The sequence below is a fragment of the Balaenoptera physalus genome, assembly GCF_965194825.1.
Source record: "Balaenoptera physalus genome assembly, chromosome: 9".
NCBI classification, from domain to species: domain Eukaryota; kingdom Metazoa; phylum Chordata; class Mammalia; order Artiodactyla; family Balaenopteridae; genus Balaenoptera; species Balaenoptera physalus.
The window spans coordinates 30,757,097-30,773,040 of NC_138888.1; the positions used below are offsets into that span (position 1 = coordinate 30,757,097).

General features: G+C 38.2%; 1 protein-coding gene across 3 annotated transcripts in view; it reads left to right on the plus strand.

Moving 5' to 3' along the window:
• The window catches only part of STX7 (syntaxin 7), a 54,184-nt gene extending 39,070 nt beyond the window's left edge, over window positions 1-15,114 (plus strand). For 2 of the 3 annotated variants that reach the window (XR_014267307.1, XR_014267308.1), the window contains 3 exons: window positions 2,552-2,634; window positions 5,504-5,662; window positions 6,843-15,114. Coding sequence is in view for 1 of the 3 variants with exons in the window: in XM_082474957.1 (XP_082331083.1) it covers window positions 2,552-2,634; window positions 5,504-5,596 (176 nt within the window). In the remaining 2 variants the exon portion in view is untranslated. The other variant, XM_082474957.1, reaches the window with a different exon arrangement.
• Window positions 15,115-15,944: the final 830 nt, after the last annotated feature.

Sequence of the window (15,944 nt, forward strand, 5' to 3'; positions counted from 1 at the left end):
GAGAAGCAGTGAAGTGGTGAGAAGCAGTGGGATTCTGGATATTTTTTAAATGTGGAGCCAAAAAGATCTACTGACTATCTGGATATGGATGTGAGAGAGTAAATTCTAGGATGACTGTAAGGTTTTGGCCTGGCTCACAAAAATCATGGTGGTGCCATTTTCTGAGATGCGGAAATCTGTATCTCCATATGTTATTTCCAAAAACATCCATATGTTTGGATGGATATAAATCAATGATTTTTGGATATATTAAGATTCAGGGGCCAGTTGTCACCCAGGTAAAGGTTTGATAGGCATTGGTAAAGAGAAGATGGGGTAAAGGGGAGACGTCTGGCCTGGGGGTATAAATCTGGGCGTTATCTGTACATAGATGGTATTTAAAGCCATGAGATTAGGTGAGATCACCTAGGAGATAAGTATAGATAGAGAAGAGGGGTGTCTGAGGACTTGTAAATATTTAGAGCACGGTCGGCAAACTACATCCATTCGTTTATGCGTTATCTACAACAGGTTTTGTACAACAGAGGCATAGTTGAGTATTTATGACAGAAACCATATGAATGAACTGCAAAGCTTAAAGTATTTATTATCTGAGACAAAGAAAAAGTTTGTTGATCCCTGATTTAGAGCCTAGAGAGCCGAGGAGGAACGAACAAAAATGACCAAGAAAGAATAGCTAGTGATACAGAAGAAAACCACATGAATGTATAGTTTTAGAATGGAGGGGAGAAAGCATTTCAAGAGCGAAGGCAGGTCAGCTCTCTCAAATGCTGCTATTCGGTTAGGTAAACTGAGGCTTTAGAATTGATTGCTGAATTTAACAATGTGTAGGGCATGGGGGACCTCAGATGAGAGCTGTGCTTGTGAAATAGTGCAGGTGAAAGTATGATAAAGTAGGCTCAAAAGACGCTGGGAGGAGAGTGACTGGAGATAGCAAGTGGAGATAACTCTAGGAGTCAAGTGAGGTCATAGCTGCCAGTGGATGTGGCATAAATGAGAGGTTTGGGGGTTTGTTTGTGTGTTTTTAAGATGGCAGCAATAGGATTGATGGGAAAGAAGTATTGTTAGTGAGAGGGAGGAAATTGCTGGCCTGAGGTCTTTGAGCTAGGCAACAAAGAATGGGATAAAGTACACGCATGGGGAGGTTGGCTCTCGCGGAGCCTGGACAGGTCCTCCCTAACCATGGGAGAGAAGTCCGAGCACAGAGACTGTTGCATGTGGTAGTGGGTAGGATCAAAGGAGACTGTGGAAGTGTCTTCTGATTGTTCTTGTTGTCTCAGCGATCTAGAAATAAGGTCACTGGTGGAGAATGACAATGCATGACGAGGCATGAGAAGTTAGGGGAGAGAGGAGGAAGTATGACTTAGCGTTCCAGGAATTGGGGAGATGAGGCAGGCGTGCTGTGCAGTCGAGAATTTAAAGTGAAATGTCATCACGGTGATTCTTTTTTGCACCCATGTTCAGCTGCATGGGACAGGTTGGGGTTTTGTCACCTAACTGTGACCACAGTAGGAGGGAAGAAGGCTGAGGATAAATGCAGGAAACCAGTGACAGATGATTGTGTCTGGAGTCTAGGCTAGGGAAGAGGAAAGTGAGGACATGAAGTATGTGAGGGGCAGTGAGAAAGTGGTAGGATCACTAAAGCTGGGGTCTTAGAAGGCGAGAACTCTAAAGGTAGCAGATGGTAATCAGAGAGTGAGACCTGGAACGGAGATTATAGAGAAGCTGCAGTTATTGGTAATGACGGGTTTGGGGTGTGACCATGGATGTGGGTGGCTCAGAAAGCGCCACAGGCAAAGTCTTTGAAGAACATGTGTTCAGAGAATTGAGAGGCCTGGCTATTAGAGGGTCAGCAACTGGATATTGAAATCACCGATATGTAGGGTAGTAGAAGCATTGAAAAGAACATCAGTGACTCAGGGGCTAAAATATTCAAGGAATGAGGAGAGAAGACACCTGTGGATGTCTGCAGCAAGGAGGGCTGAATGAGTTGGACAGCATGAGCTCTAAAACTGAAAGTTGGCAAGGAGGAGGAGGAAACAGTGGTCCCCCATCCTACAGACGGACACCTGTTCCACCCCCATGTCAGAGGAGGGGGGAAGGAAAATGTCACCGCTTGACAAGGCTGTGGGGACCCTCAGGGAGCCTAGGTTTCAGCACAGAAGGAGGTTGATGAGGGCTGCGCAGCAGATGACGGTTTTCAGTTCTCTGTATTTACCCTAAACCAAAGTTCAGATGCTTGCTTGCTGCTGAGTTGGCTATCACAGAATGCAGGTACTGGTGACCGTACTTTTGGGGGTTACCAGGTAGAACTGGAGTGCACTATAATGAAAATAATAAAGTTTCTTTCCTTCAGATTCTTCTGTATTGTTTGGATCACCTGAGAAGTAGTATCACTAAAAAAAAAAAACTCAGCCTTACCCATATACTATTAATATTAACCTTTGAATAGTGAACATGTTTAATCTTACCTTGAATAAAATCTGGTGATTGGTACAGCTCTGTTACTAGAGCATCAGCACCTGTTTTGTGTGTATGTTTTGTTTTAAAGATAGCATAGAAGCCAATGTGGAAAATGCTGAGGTGCACGTCCAGCAAGCAAACCAGCAGCTGTCAAGGGCGGCAGACTATCAGGTAATATTAACTGCTAAATTGTCGTATAACTCAGACTTTTAAACATTTGTGTGTGTGTGTAAAATCAGGTTTACAGTGGCTGGAGATGTTAAAATTCAAAATGCCATGGAAGACAGGCTAGAAATATGCCAGTCAGTTCAAACTGCGTGTAGCCTGTCTGTTCTCAGGGTTGAACCGGTGTTGTGCCCACAGGGATGGGAAGTTTAGAGTCTTGAGGGGAGCAGTACACAACTCCAGTCTTCTCTTACAACTTTTGGTCTCCGATGTCATTTTGACATTTCAACCCAGAAACCTCTTTGATAGCGATTTCCCTCTGTTTCTTGCTGTTCCCTTCTACCTTTCTTTTTTGTCAATGATACTATGGACTAAAGAGGCAGAGATCCTTGTCCCAGAAAGATCTCTTCAGGTCCTGTGGAAATTATATTAGCTTAGAGTGTCCTTGACCAGTGGGTATTCTGTCAGCATTCAGCAGACTCTTCACCAGGAATGAACTGATTTCTTAAGTGAATCAGGTTAGTATAGGGAATCCATAGGTATGAGTCAAATATAAATATATATAAAGGACTACAAATATTAGCACCATGAACTATTAATATATCACTTAATATGTAAATCTTTGACATTTAACAAAGATAAGCCCAGGCTCTTTGAGAACCCCTAAATACCACCCTAGCATTTGATTTCCCTGTTAAAACTTCATTTTTTTTTGTTGATGTAGTTGTTCATAATTATTTTCTCAGAAACTTATTACCTTCTTATAAAATTTCTAAGATATTATCACCATCCTAGGTATTTTTTAATTGCTTTTCACTTTTCTCACTGATCTTAGAAGCTCCCTTTGGTTTCAATGCCATTTTTTTTCACTGGACAAATCAGTGCATATAGAGGATGCTGAGTTATGCAAGCAATTGTGCTCACCGACAGAGTAACTCATGTTTACTGTCTTTGTGCATGAGATTCAGATATGCAGCTCAGGATAGCTAATGTCACCATGTCCTAGAATGTAGGTGTCATTCATGAATACTTGAACACACACACACACACAGAGTAATCTGTAAATACCAACAGTTAAAGCTGCTCAGAGAGTTTAGCAGGATTCATCAGTGACTGGGATTCCATGTAATTTCATTTTCCTTTTGGACTTCAGGGGGGATATAGATATATCCCCAAGTTTTACTTTTACTCTTCCTTGTGGAAGAGAAGGCCTATAGCCACCCTGGGGAAAAGGAACACATCTTCCCAAGTTGTACCTCCAGAGCAAGAGCTGCCCCCATCCTTAATCCCACAGGCTCTGGAGGGATGAGGAAAGAGCCATGCAACACAAGGGCTGGAAGGAGAGCAGCTTCCCAGTAGTCCCACTTGGCAGCCCTGATATTAAACTCATGCCTCTGCAAAATACGGTGCAGTGCTTCTAAATAGTTTGGATGAACCATGAACATAAAGGAAGGTGGAAAATGCTTTCATCACCACGGCACCCCAGGACTCACCACCGCACGCTGGAGAGGTTGCCCCAGGAAAAAAGATACTCTAGTGGAACAGCTGTCATTGTTGATGAAGGCATGTTACATATGGGTCTGCGGTAACCAGGTGGAATCTGGGGAAAATACGTAGGCATGATTAGTTTGAAACTTGAACTGTGTTTAATATATGAAGAGTATATTCTGTTGAAAAATTAGATGGCCATTTGGAATACTGAAAAGTATAAATAGTTTTCAGGATAATTTCAGAGTCAGGAACATATTCTTTTTGTAAATTTTATGCTACTTCTAGTTGACACAAAGTAAATTTACAAATTTTTCTACTTTGTAAGAAAAAGGATTCCTGCATGTAGCTGTGAGATATACAAGCCATTGGAGAAATATAGAAAGCTACAGCTGGGCCAGGAATGAATAATGGAGCAAAACTCTTAACCTTTATATTTTATTTATTTATTTTTTTAAATAAATTTATTTATTTTATTTTATTTATTTTTTATTTTTGGCTGCATTGGGTCTTCGTTGCTGCGTGGGGGGTTTCTCTAGTTGCGGCGAGCAGGGGCTACTCTTCATTGCGGTGCATGGGCCTCTCACTGCGGTGGCTTCTCTTGTTGCAGAGCACAGGCCCTAGGTGCACGGGCTTCAGTAGTTGTGGCACATGGGCTCAGTAGTTGTGGCTCATGGGCTCTAGAGCGCAGGCTCAGTAGCTGTGGCACATGGGCCTAGTTGCTCCGTGGCATGTGGGATCCTCCTGGACCAGGGCTCGAACTCGTGTCCCCTGCATTGGCAGGCGGATTTTTAACCACTGCGCCACCAGGGAAGCCCCTTTATATTTTAAATGACAGTATTAGAATTTTTTTTAGCTCTTTGTGTTTTATATTTTATTTGAATGTTGAGAGATTTTGAATGCAGTTTCCATTCATATTCAAGGATGGGAATGATTTGGGAAATTAATAAGTCTACTTTAAGAAACATTGCCAAACATTTGCATTTGCTGATATTGTCAGAGAACTCATTTTGAAGAGCAATTTTTTGATAAAAGTTTAAAAATGGATGGTTTTAAGATGTTTTTTGTTTTCACACATAGGTAAACTCTATTGCTCAAGTTATTAATTTTTATTTGTCTGTATCTTTTTTTAATTAAGCCCAACCACACATCTAGAAAAAGTACCAACAGAAGTTGAATAATTACCCCCTGAATTATACCATTAATTCAAGAAGAATATTTCTTGAAAGCATAGTGCTATATGTATTGAAAAGCAAAAAAATATAGCCCAAATGAGGGCAATAAATTACTATTGGTTTTACTCTAGAAGTGAACCAAATGATCTTCACTTGCTATAGAGGTGCTCCACTACGTCTGTAAATGTGCTTTTTGTTTTTCACATCTGCAGCGCAAATCCAGGAAAACCCTGTGCATCATCATTTTTATCCTTGTTATCGGAGTTGTAATTATCGGTCTCATCATATGGGGAGTGAAAGGCTAAGATTGTAAAGGAGCACACTATTGCACTACAGTATGTAAACTATGTAGGAAGATTCCTTAAATCACGGTAGGTTTTTTTATTGTTATTATTTTAAAGCTGTTGCTTAAAGGATGGTTCCCATACGTTGTTATTTTTATTTGGGGGGAAGTTTTCTTTGGATTAAATCTGATATTTTCTAATACTGGAAGTTTTTCTAAATATCACTGCTGGCATAGCTTCATGCTTTTCGACCTAGTAACTGTTAGGTTTTTGCCCACATTGTATATGCCTTTCATTTATAATTTATTTATCCTGTTGACTTAGTTTTTGGAATTAGTAAATTCAGAGGTGTGTGTGTGTTCTGTGTGCACCTCTCTGTCACAGTGTAACATGCACCCATATTTGTGTTACTTCAATTACAAATCTTAAATTTAATTTTGATTTGGGCCAGCAGAGGAAGTATTGTCAATAACTTTAAAAATTAACATATATGTTTGTGTTTGGAGTTTTGTTTTTATCTAGTTCACAGCAACACAAATTGTCTATTTAACTTTTACTGTTATTTTTCTCTTAAGACCCTTGTTTATTCTGAATGAAATCAGTGAATAACTTCCTAGTATATCTCTTACTCCTGGTGTGTATATAGTAAACATTTGCTGTAGATTGGCTAGTAAAATACTAAGGATAGATTGTTTTTATATAGGTTCTGTTTAAGTCTGACGTTCGTTTGCAGGGGATTGTGTGGTCACTATAAATGTTTAATGTGATTTGGAGGAAGAGTATGACAGATCATTACCTATTGTGTTAGAATACTAAAGATCCCAACTTGTATTCGGCTGTGTATTTCCACAGCTGTTATGATGGAAAATTACCTTCTCTTATGTCCTACAGAATAATAAAGATTACTTTTGGGAAGTAACTTTCCCACAGTTACTGTTTTTGAGCACCTAACACTTAAAATTCTGTTTCCCTTCATACCATTTTGTACCATCCTTCATTAGAAAGGGAATTGGATGTTCGCCACTTAACTCACTTGCCTTTTTAAATCAATGTTGTTTTAATGCACTAATCTGAATACTGTAAAGAAGATTATCTTAGTTTATAGTTTGTATTTTATAATGTTCTTATATAGCAGTTTGATAGTGAAGGCAATGTTTTACATGGCAAGCTATGAGACTTCAAATGGGAACAAATAAAATATTAAGTAACTAAGTAAATTGTATCTTTGCAACCAAAATAAAGATGATTTTAAAAAGTGTCGGGATAGTTTTATTTCAGGAGAACTCTGCTTCCATGGGACTTGATACTTACCTCACACTTTTGCCACTGCAATCTCAACAGAGGAGATGTAACCACATGGCCACCATTCTGCATCTTGCTGGAGTACCGGCGTACTCAAAGTTTTTATTTTGGCAATCTTAAAAGGTTTTGCCGCTAATAGGTAGAAGCTGCTTTGCTTGTCATCAGAACTCAATTTTTTCCACAAAAGAGTAGTCTTGATTAGAAAAAATAAAATGAAAAACAATACCGTAGCCAAATTTTTTAAGTTCTTAACAAAGTTTTTCTTTAGGTGAGTTTTAGAACCTCTTTGAAAGGGTGATGCTTACTTTCATGACTGTCAACATATCTGGATCTGTTTGAGTTGAACTGAGTCTCAAACTGAAGAACTTTCCTTATGAAGGGACACATATTGTTCATTTTAGTGTGTTCTGAAGACATACTTGAATGACGCAGACGGAGATTAACCAGCCTCTTTGCTTAAACTGAATGACAGTGTGGCATGAAGGGTTTGGCTGTTGTACTGGTCATTAAATATTATGAAAATGTTTTGGTTTTGCACAATGATTAGTGGTAGAAAAATAACTGGTGCCGTTTCAACATAATGCAGCTTGTTTTACTAGGCATGGGATCAACCCTAAAAAAATACAGATATGGACACAGATGGAGCTTGATCTGAGACAGCAAACCATGGAGGCAGCCTCTGGAGTCAGGCCCACTGAGTACACTGGGTGCCCGGCAGCTGTATCTGTGTCGCTCACTGAGAACACTGCACCTGGAAGAGGTTGCCACTGGATCCTTCTTCAGGGTCTTCACTGCTTTTGTTAAAAAATAGTAAAATCTTGCATACAAAAAATCGTGTTTTGAATACCGATCTAGACAAATTTATAATGAGAAAAGAAATGACTTTTGAAAGTTTGTTCCACAAAAATTAGTCTGTGGTTTAAGCAAGGAAAATGCAGAGTAGTTTCTCTAGTTGGTGTGATTTTCATTTGTTTCTTCGTGTAGAAAAAGGAATGTCACAATAAAAGAGAAAAGCTATATAAAGGAAAAAAAGGTCATTGTCCGCCTTTATAGTGAAGAGCAATTCACAGGGGTAACTTATTCAGCATTTATTTTTTGAAAAGCAAAACTGACTATTTTTTACACATGATCAGTTACTACAATAAAAAATTAAATTTCAGAAGGAGATGAGAGTTGTTTGGGTAAGTTATGAGTTAAATGACATTTTTAGTTCATTTAAATATGGTGAAAATTTCTCATTAGTGGGAAAGAACATCATTAGGCATCCTTCTTTCCTGGAAAAAAAAATTGCGTATTTTCATAATTCACTTAGGAAAACAAAAAACTGACCTCTGGCTCCCAGACCTCTTCAGTACACCATAAGATTTGAGCAACTTGACCTTGTATTTCTCAGCAAGAAAATACGGTTAGCAAGATTGGCACACACAGGAGCCTGAAAGTGTTACAATGGACCACTTCCTTGACAGAATGCATCACATTTCTGCTTAACAACTGTCCAGACATAGTTCATCAATCAGTGAAGATAAAAGCATTTCCCCCACTTTTTTAGGAATCTGTGTCCTCAAAATACTGTCACACAGGAAATAAAGAAATTGCCTGATGTAAACCTGCAGGTTCATCTTTCTTCACTTCAGCTGGGTTTAACAAAGTCAGTAGACTCAGTGAAGCATTATCTCTTTCACTAAGTTAAGACATGTAGGAAACCTGTTTTTGTCTTAATGCTAAATTCAAGTATTTTAACCTTTCTATCTGGGTTCAGTCAGGAAAACAACAACCTTATGATGTAAGCGTAAAGGGTTTCAATGTGGGGAGTCAGAAGCTTCCACCAAGCGTCAGAAGGGCAGGCGAGGGAAGGTGCATCTGCAGTACCGCCCTGGGCGGATCTCGGGAGCTGGCCCAGGAGCCCGTGAGAATCTGGAAGCATCCAGGAAGCTCCTGTCACCTCAGCCTGCAGCACTGACGCAGTGAGTCTCAAGGAACTGTCACCAGCTATCTAGGCTGTTGACAGCACCAAAGCAGGTGACCTGTGAGAGATCTTGAAGCTGCTGCGACGCCCGTGCCCGCGGACCTGTGCACACTTCTGCCTGGATGGCCTCCAAGGGAGGGTGGCCTCTCCCTTCTCTGCTTCCTCAATCCTCTGGAAATACTTCTCATTGGGCCACGCTGACTTAGAACCAGAAAGCAAAGGAGGTTCTGGAAAATGTAGTTTCTGGCTTCCCTGCAGTGCAAAGAACACTACAGAAGGATGGGACAGTGATGCGGAGGTGACAGCAGACAGCCCATCACGATGGTGAAACGCTGATAGATGGAAAGAGCACAAACAATGTGAAGCAGAAAGCCTCACAGAATTCTCTTCCATTAGGGGTTCTTTGGTGGGGAAAAAAAATAACACTGATTTTAAATGGTAAATAAGTCCATTTTCCCGACCAGAACAAAGTCTCTTTATTATATATACTTTGGGACCCCAGCAGCTAGCTGTTTCCTCCCTCTCTCCCTCCCTAGTTGCCCAATAAATATTTGTGTACTTAATTTGGCATTTATTTTGTGCCAGGCTGCCACGTGCCCAGGCACAGAGGGTATTAGAGTGAACCAAAAGGATGTGGTCCCTGCCCTCAAGCAGCTTACATTTTGGTATTAAGCACATAAAAAACACTTGATGTTAGGAAGAAAATGGTGGGTGGGAGAGGAAGGAGGTGAGGGAAAAACAATGAATGAGGGTGGATTCATCATTCTTTGGACCACCTACACCTGGGGACTGCTCATTCTTAAGGACTGGCTTCCTGTTTATCCTGTTACCTCATTACCAAGTAACTGAATTTCATTCTCTCTTCTCAGTTAACAGACTACTAGAAAAGTGATAGTTTTCTAAAAAGTAGCTACTAATTTGAAAGTTGATCTGTATGTATTGTCTCCAGGAAAGAACCTTCCATCTTTTGGTGGCAGCATCTGGATTCAGAGCTAGGGGCGTCCTGATAGTCAGGACTGACATTTATAGGACTTTTGCAAAATTATTACTCCCAATAGAGGGAGGAGCACCGGAAAGAGAGGAAAGAGCTAAGGGAATTTTGGAATCCATGTTTCTTCAGAATGCACTCAAAGCCAATGCATTATGCATGCTCCTAGTAAAATGTCCCTTAAAACATTTTTAATTTAACCCTGCCCTATCCCTTGGCAATTTTTATTATTTTTTTCTTTGGTATCAAAAAGGAATAAAGAACACCCTCAATGGCTCACATTAACCCATTTTCTCATAATTTAAATACTGTTTCAATTTGTCAATTTTAATCCTTTGTTTTCGCAATCCTTTGGTTAACATGAAAATCATGAATATTAGGAAACCTTATTTTTCTCCAAATAATTCTAATTTTAAAAGCAGAAGTAGAACTAAATAACTGACACACTAAATAGATTTTTATAGACCCTGTTGCTTCTGGCAGGTTTTTAAGAGGTTGGTCATTTAATTACTCAGAGTGGGATTCTTGTAGGTTTTGTGTAGTGATGGCATTCCTGCTTAAAATGTAAGTGGTGGAAGGCAAAACCAGATTTCCTGTGCAGTCGTTACATGCATAACACCCTTACTTGTTTTAGAGGGAGTCTGCTAGAACTGAACTGAGTCTTTAAATAAACTTGAAAGGGCATTAATTCCCACTTTGGCAAACCCAAGGTACAAATTTTTAAGTGTTTACTGTAAGTACCGTTAGACAGTAGTTACTAACTCCAAAATCTCTTAGCATTGGTGGAAACTTAGAAATGCAGTTATTTACCCTCAACAAAGATTTACTGATACTAGTTTCAGTTTCTAGTGAGTGCCTTTTGGAAGTTTCATATCAACTGTTAAATGGTACATCTGAAATGCTAAAGTCAGACCAGGATCAAAGAAACCAAGTTTACATCTCTAGAAACTAGCGATTTAGCCCAGGAGTAAGATACAAGCTTTTAGTAACTTGCATAGCTGAAGACCTAATCATGAAAAGCTTTCATGAGTAGTTAGTTAACTGAGAAAATAAGACATACTGTAGTAAGGACAGATAAGGAGATAGAAAATATGAATGACAGGTGATGAGACCTGAAGGACCGAATGAGAAGATCTAATATGTGTCTAATCAGAGTCCCAAAGATGGAGAATAGAAAAAAATGGAAGAGATAGATGATTGCTGAGAAATTTCCAGAACTAATCAGAAACATGAATCCACATATACAAGAAATAAAATGTATATCAAGCAAGATAAGTAAAAGGAAACTGAAGAACAACAAAGACAAAGAGATCTTAAAAGCAGCCAGAATAACTAAATATCCACATGCAAAGGAATGACAAACTGACAGTCGAATTTTCAGTGCCAAAAATTGAAGCCAAAAGACAGTAGAAGAACATCTTCAAGGTGCTAAGTGACAATAACTGTCAATCTAGAATGAGTGCCCAGTGAAATTATCTTTCAAGAACAAGGGCAAAATAAAGACATATTTAGGTGGTTTTTTTTTTTAAAGGAGAATTTGTGACCAATAAACTTTCATTTAAAGAATAAGGATGAATTTAGAGAAAAATGACTAGAAGGAAGGTCTGAGATGCAAGAAGGAATGACGTGCTAAGAAGGAAAATGTTAATGTTTTTATAACCTCTAATTAGGGAAAATTTTCTTAGAAACAACTTTTTTATTTAAAACCTCTTTGGAAATAGCACTGTTAACTGTTTAAGAAACCCTGAAGGCCAGTCACCTAATCAATGTCTAGTTAAAGTCTAAAACTCCACTATACAATAGATGGTGTCCTATCTTAGGGTCCCTTCCTAAAAACAAGAGCATGGCATCAAATGTAACTAATTTTTTTTTCCAAACCAATTTAAAGGAGCTTTTTTTTAAATCTTAAGAGAGAAGGAATGATTTCTAACATATATTCATCAGTTTTTCATTGAGTCATATTGAAAATAGAAATTACATTGTCAGTACGTGTTAGTTGCCTACCCAGAAGCCATGCAACTCTTGCCAATTCTTAATGGTCTCAGACTTTCCTTTGGAATATTTTTTCTCCTCTCTTGGGTAACAGCCACATGCTTTGGGTGGAATTGACTCCAACCTAACTCCAGAGATGGTGGGCACTACTTTAGATAAATCAGCCCATCCCATTCCTTTTGCCTTAGTGATTGGTTCAGGGATGGGCAGAAACCCAGTCTAAACAATCAGCTCAAAGATTGCTCTTCTCCAAACTGTAATCCAATCTGGACAGCATGTGGGTTGTGGTGCACTGGATATGAAGCTGGACACTAGTGCAATATTTTAATACTATGAGGGATGATACAGCTTCAAGACAAGGATGTGAAGTTGGGTAGAGTCATTCATTTATTCAATAAGAATTTGCTGAGTGCTTAATAAGTACTGGGCCCTAGGAAAAGCAAAATCTTATTTAGCAAATTCTGACATTGGGGGCAATGAAATTGTTTATAGCTTCCACAATAATTAGAAACATCTCTTAAAACTTCATCCTTGTATCTAGGAAGACTTTTGCTTTTCCAATCAGGAATTTTAGTTCCAGAAAAAGAACAAGACAATGAAAACATTGTATGAAAGGTTTCTTTCAAACTTTTCTCAATCAGCAGTTTCTACCCCAATCATCATGATGCTGAGAGGCTTCAGAAACACAAGTGACTCTGTGTTCAGACCAAGTACTTGGCCTCAGGAAGATGAATGATCAGACCTACTCACCATATGATTATAAGGGTCAGGTAGTTTAAAAAGAAATTACAATCTGAATTGAACCATGGATGAACAGTGTTGCTATTGAGCTTCAAATCCTAGCTAATAAGCATAACCTTGTAAAGAGAGGTTAGTGTTTGGGAAACTGCATGTTCTTGCAAAAGAGCAAAGCTTTTGCAATATAAATAGTTGTGAGTGTACTGGCTTTCATCTTTGATGCCTTAACCCTCTGTGTTTAGAGTTTTTGTGTCCAGGGCTGGATTGAGAATTTTAGAAGCTCCAAATACTAAAAAGATTGTGATGACAACCCCATATGTAATTCAAAAGAAAATTTATTTTTTCAGAAGATCATAAAACACCTAAATACTGAAATTAAAATGACTTTTTCTAGATTTTCTTATTTTGAAATGCTGCATAAATTCATCACAGTTAAAATTTCTTAGTAATTTCTGGTTCATCTGCTTTGCTGGTATCTTAAGCACTTAACTTAGTCTGTTGGGTAATAATTCAGCATCGATTGCATTTTACATTATTAATTTTTCTGTAATTTTCAAAATGCAGACGGAGGGGAAGAGTATTATTTCAGAGACGGATTTGATCACTCACAGCAAACAGTATCCTTTGATTTGGGGGTAGTCTAGACTTTTTTCCTGAATAGTTCTAATAAGGAACAACCTTTAATCCCAAATATATTACACACTGACAAAGTAATATGGGTTTTAGAAAAACAAAGTAGGTCTTATTTTGGTACCGTGCAATGTTTGGTTTAGATTAAACATGGTTGGAGGGGACACTTAGGTATGTAAGGATCACTGAGATTCATGGGTCAGGCCTTTTGCTGATTTGCTTTTCTAAGACTTGGTAGTAATGTGCCTCAGAGAACTAGGGTGAGGTTAGCCAGTCATTTTTGACTAAACAAAGAAGACTGCTTAAAGGTCTACTTTTTCCTAATCCTCAAAGCTATTTATGATTTGTAAAGTAGTATGATTTAACCTTTTAAAAAAAAATCATTGTATTAAGAGAAAACGAAAGACCAAAATCTCCCACCTAATGATTTCAATATGACATTTGTATTCTTTTTTTTTTTTTTTTTCATCTAAAAACCCCCTCAAGCTCTATGGAACAGAGCAAAGAGAAATTGACTGCTTTTTGTTGGGTGAATAATTAACTGGAAAACATTTGTCATATCAAGATCTTAGAGCAAGAATAAATATTGCCCTCACTGAGGAAACCAAAAAAACCTCAGTTACATTATCCTTCAATACTTTTAATTTAACTTTTATTTCTCTGCTTATGACTGTTTCCAACTATTTCCATAATTCCAAATTATCTAAATTTAATGATGTGATTGTTTTTTATATAATGACAGTACTATTTGGAAGACAGTATTCTTTTTTATTGAAGCATAATTATTGAGGAGAAACAGGGATACACACAGGCAAGCACATACTACAGTGGCACAATTTTATCGGTTGAATAGCATTTAAATCACTGATATGTGGTGTTTTCCTTTGGGTCATCAATTATACCAAGTTATCTCAGACTCTTAGCTTCTTTGCCCTTGTAATTCCTTTAAAACTATGGGGGTACTGTTGGGAAAGTCGTTAACAGGGAGAGGGGGAAATGGCCTTTCTATCAATAGCAATATTTTAAGGGGATAAAGCTAGGTAGTTGTTTTCATTTAAATTATAATATGCAACTAGAGACTCTCAAAAAGAATGAGAACACTATAATTGAATCACAGTACTTCTTAGTTTACATCAACCTTCTATCACCCATTCTGTAGGTCTCTACCTTTTAACCAGCAAAGAGATAGTTTCCTTTTATTAAGACTCTCTTCAGTGGATAGTGACTTCAGTTCCCCAGCTAAAACCACCAAAGGGAGAACCCATGCTCCTTTCTCCTTATGAAAGCCATCATAATGTAAGAAAACTGCACTGAGCAGATTAAACAGGCAAGGGAGACTTTATTAAAGACTATTGTAATTAAGGAGAGAGAGATTGAACTTACCTCCACTGAAACAAAAGGTAAGAGAATTTTTAAGCACTGAAGTGAGGTGGTGAAAAGTACTGTTGGGCATTATTGGGGAGGTTGGTCAATGCCATTAGGCCATCTCTGTTTGCTAATTGGTGCTTATTGAGGTTAGTTCCCTACCTTTTCACAGAGACTAGGAGATAAAGGTGCAGTCTTTCTAGATGATTATGTTTTAATGGGATGGCTCCCAGGTCCTTGAGAAAGACATTCTTGGTATTAAAAATATAACATTGGGGGCTTCCTTGGTGGCGCAGTGGTTGAGAATCTGCCTGCCAGTGCAGGGGACACGGGTTCGAGCCCTGGTCTGGGAAGATCCCACATGCCACGGAGCAACTGGGCCCGTGAGCCACAATTACTGAGCCTGCGCATCTGGAGCCTGTGCTCCGCAACAAGAGAGGCCGCGACAGTGAGAGGCCCGCGCACCGCGATGAAGAGTGGCCCCCGCTTGCCACAACTGGAGAAAGCCCTCGCACAGAAATGAAGACCCAACACAGCCAAAAATAAAAAAATATAAATAAATAAATAAATAAAAGATTACTATTAAAAAATATATATATATAACATTGGAAGGCAAGGTTGGTTTACATCTAAAAACAATTAATATTACATACCATATTAATTGAATAAAGCAAAAAACCAACATGATCATCTTAGTAGATTCAGAAAATTCATTTGACAAAATTCAATACTCATTCATGGTAAAATTCTCAACAAACTAGGAAGAGAAAGAAACTTCTTCAACCTGCTAAAGACATCTTCGAAAAAAGCTAACACCATCTAAAATGGTAAAAGATTAAATGCTTTGCCCCTGAGATTGAGAATAAGACAAAGATGCCTATACTTATCACTTCTATTTAATATTGTACTGGTGTTAATAGCCATTGCAATCAGGAAAAAAATTATTTTAAAAGGCATCTGGATGGGAAATGAAGCAGTGAAATTGTCATTACTTTCAGATGATGTGACCGTTTATGTAGCAAGTTAAATGGAATCTTAAAAAAAAGCTACTAGAACTACTAAGTGAGCTTTGCAAAGTTGGAGGATAAGGTCAATGTACAAAATCAATTGTATTTCTATATACTACCAGTGAACATTCTACAAATTAAGAAAATAATTTCATTCACATTAGCATCAAAAAGAGTAAAATGCTTAGGAATTAATTTAACAAACAATATAAAAGACTTGTACACTGAAAACTATAAAATATTGCTGAGAGAAATTAAAGATATCTAAATAAATGGACATATAGTTTGTGTTGATTGGTTGAAAGCTCAATATTGCAAGATGGCAGTTATCTCCAAATATATCTATAAACTCAATGCAATCTCAGTCAAAATACCAATTGG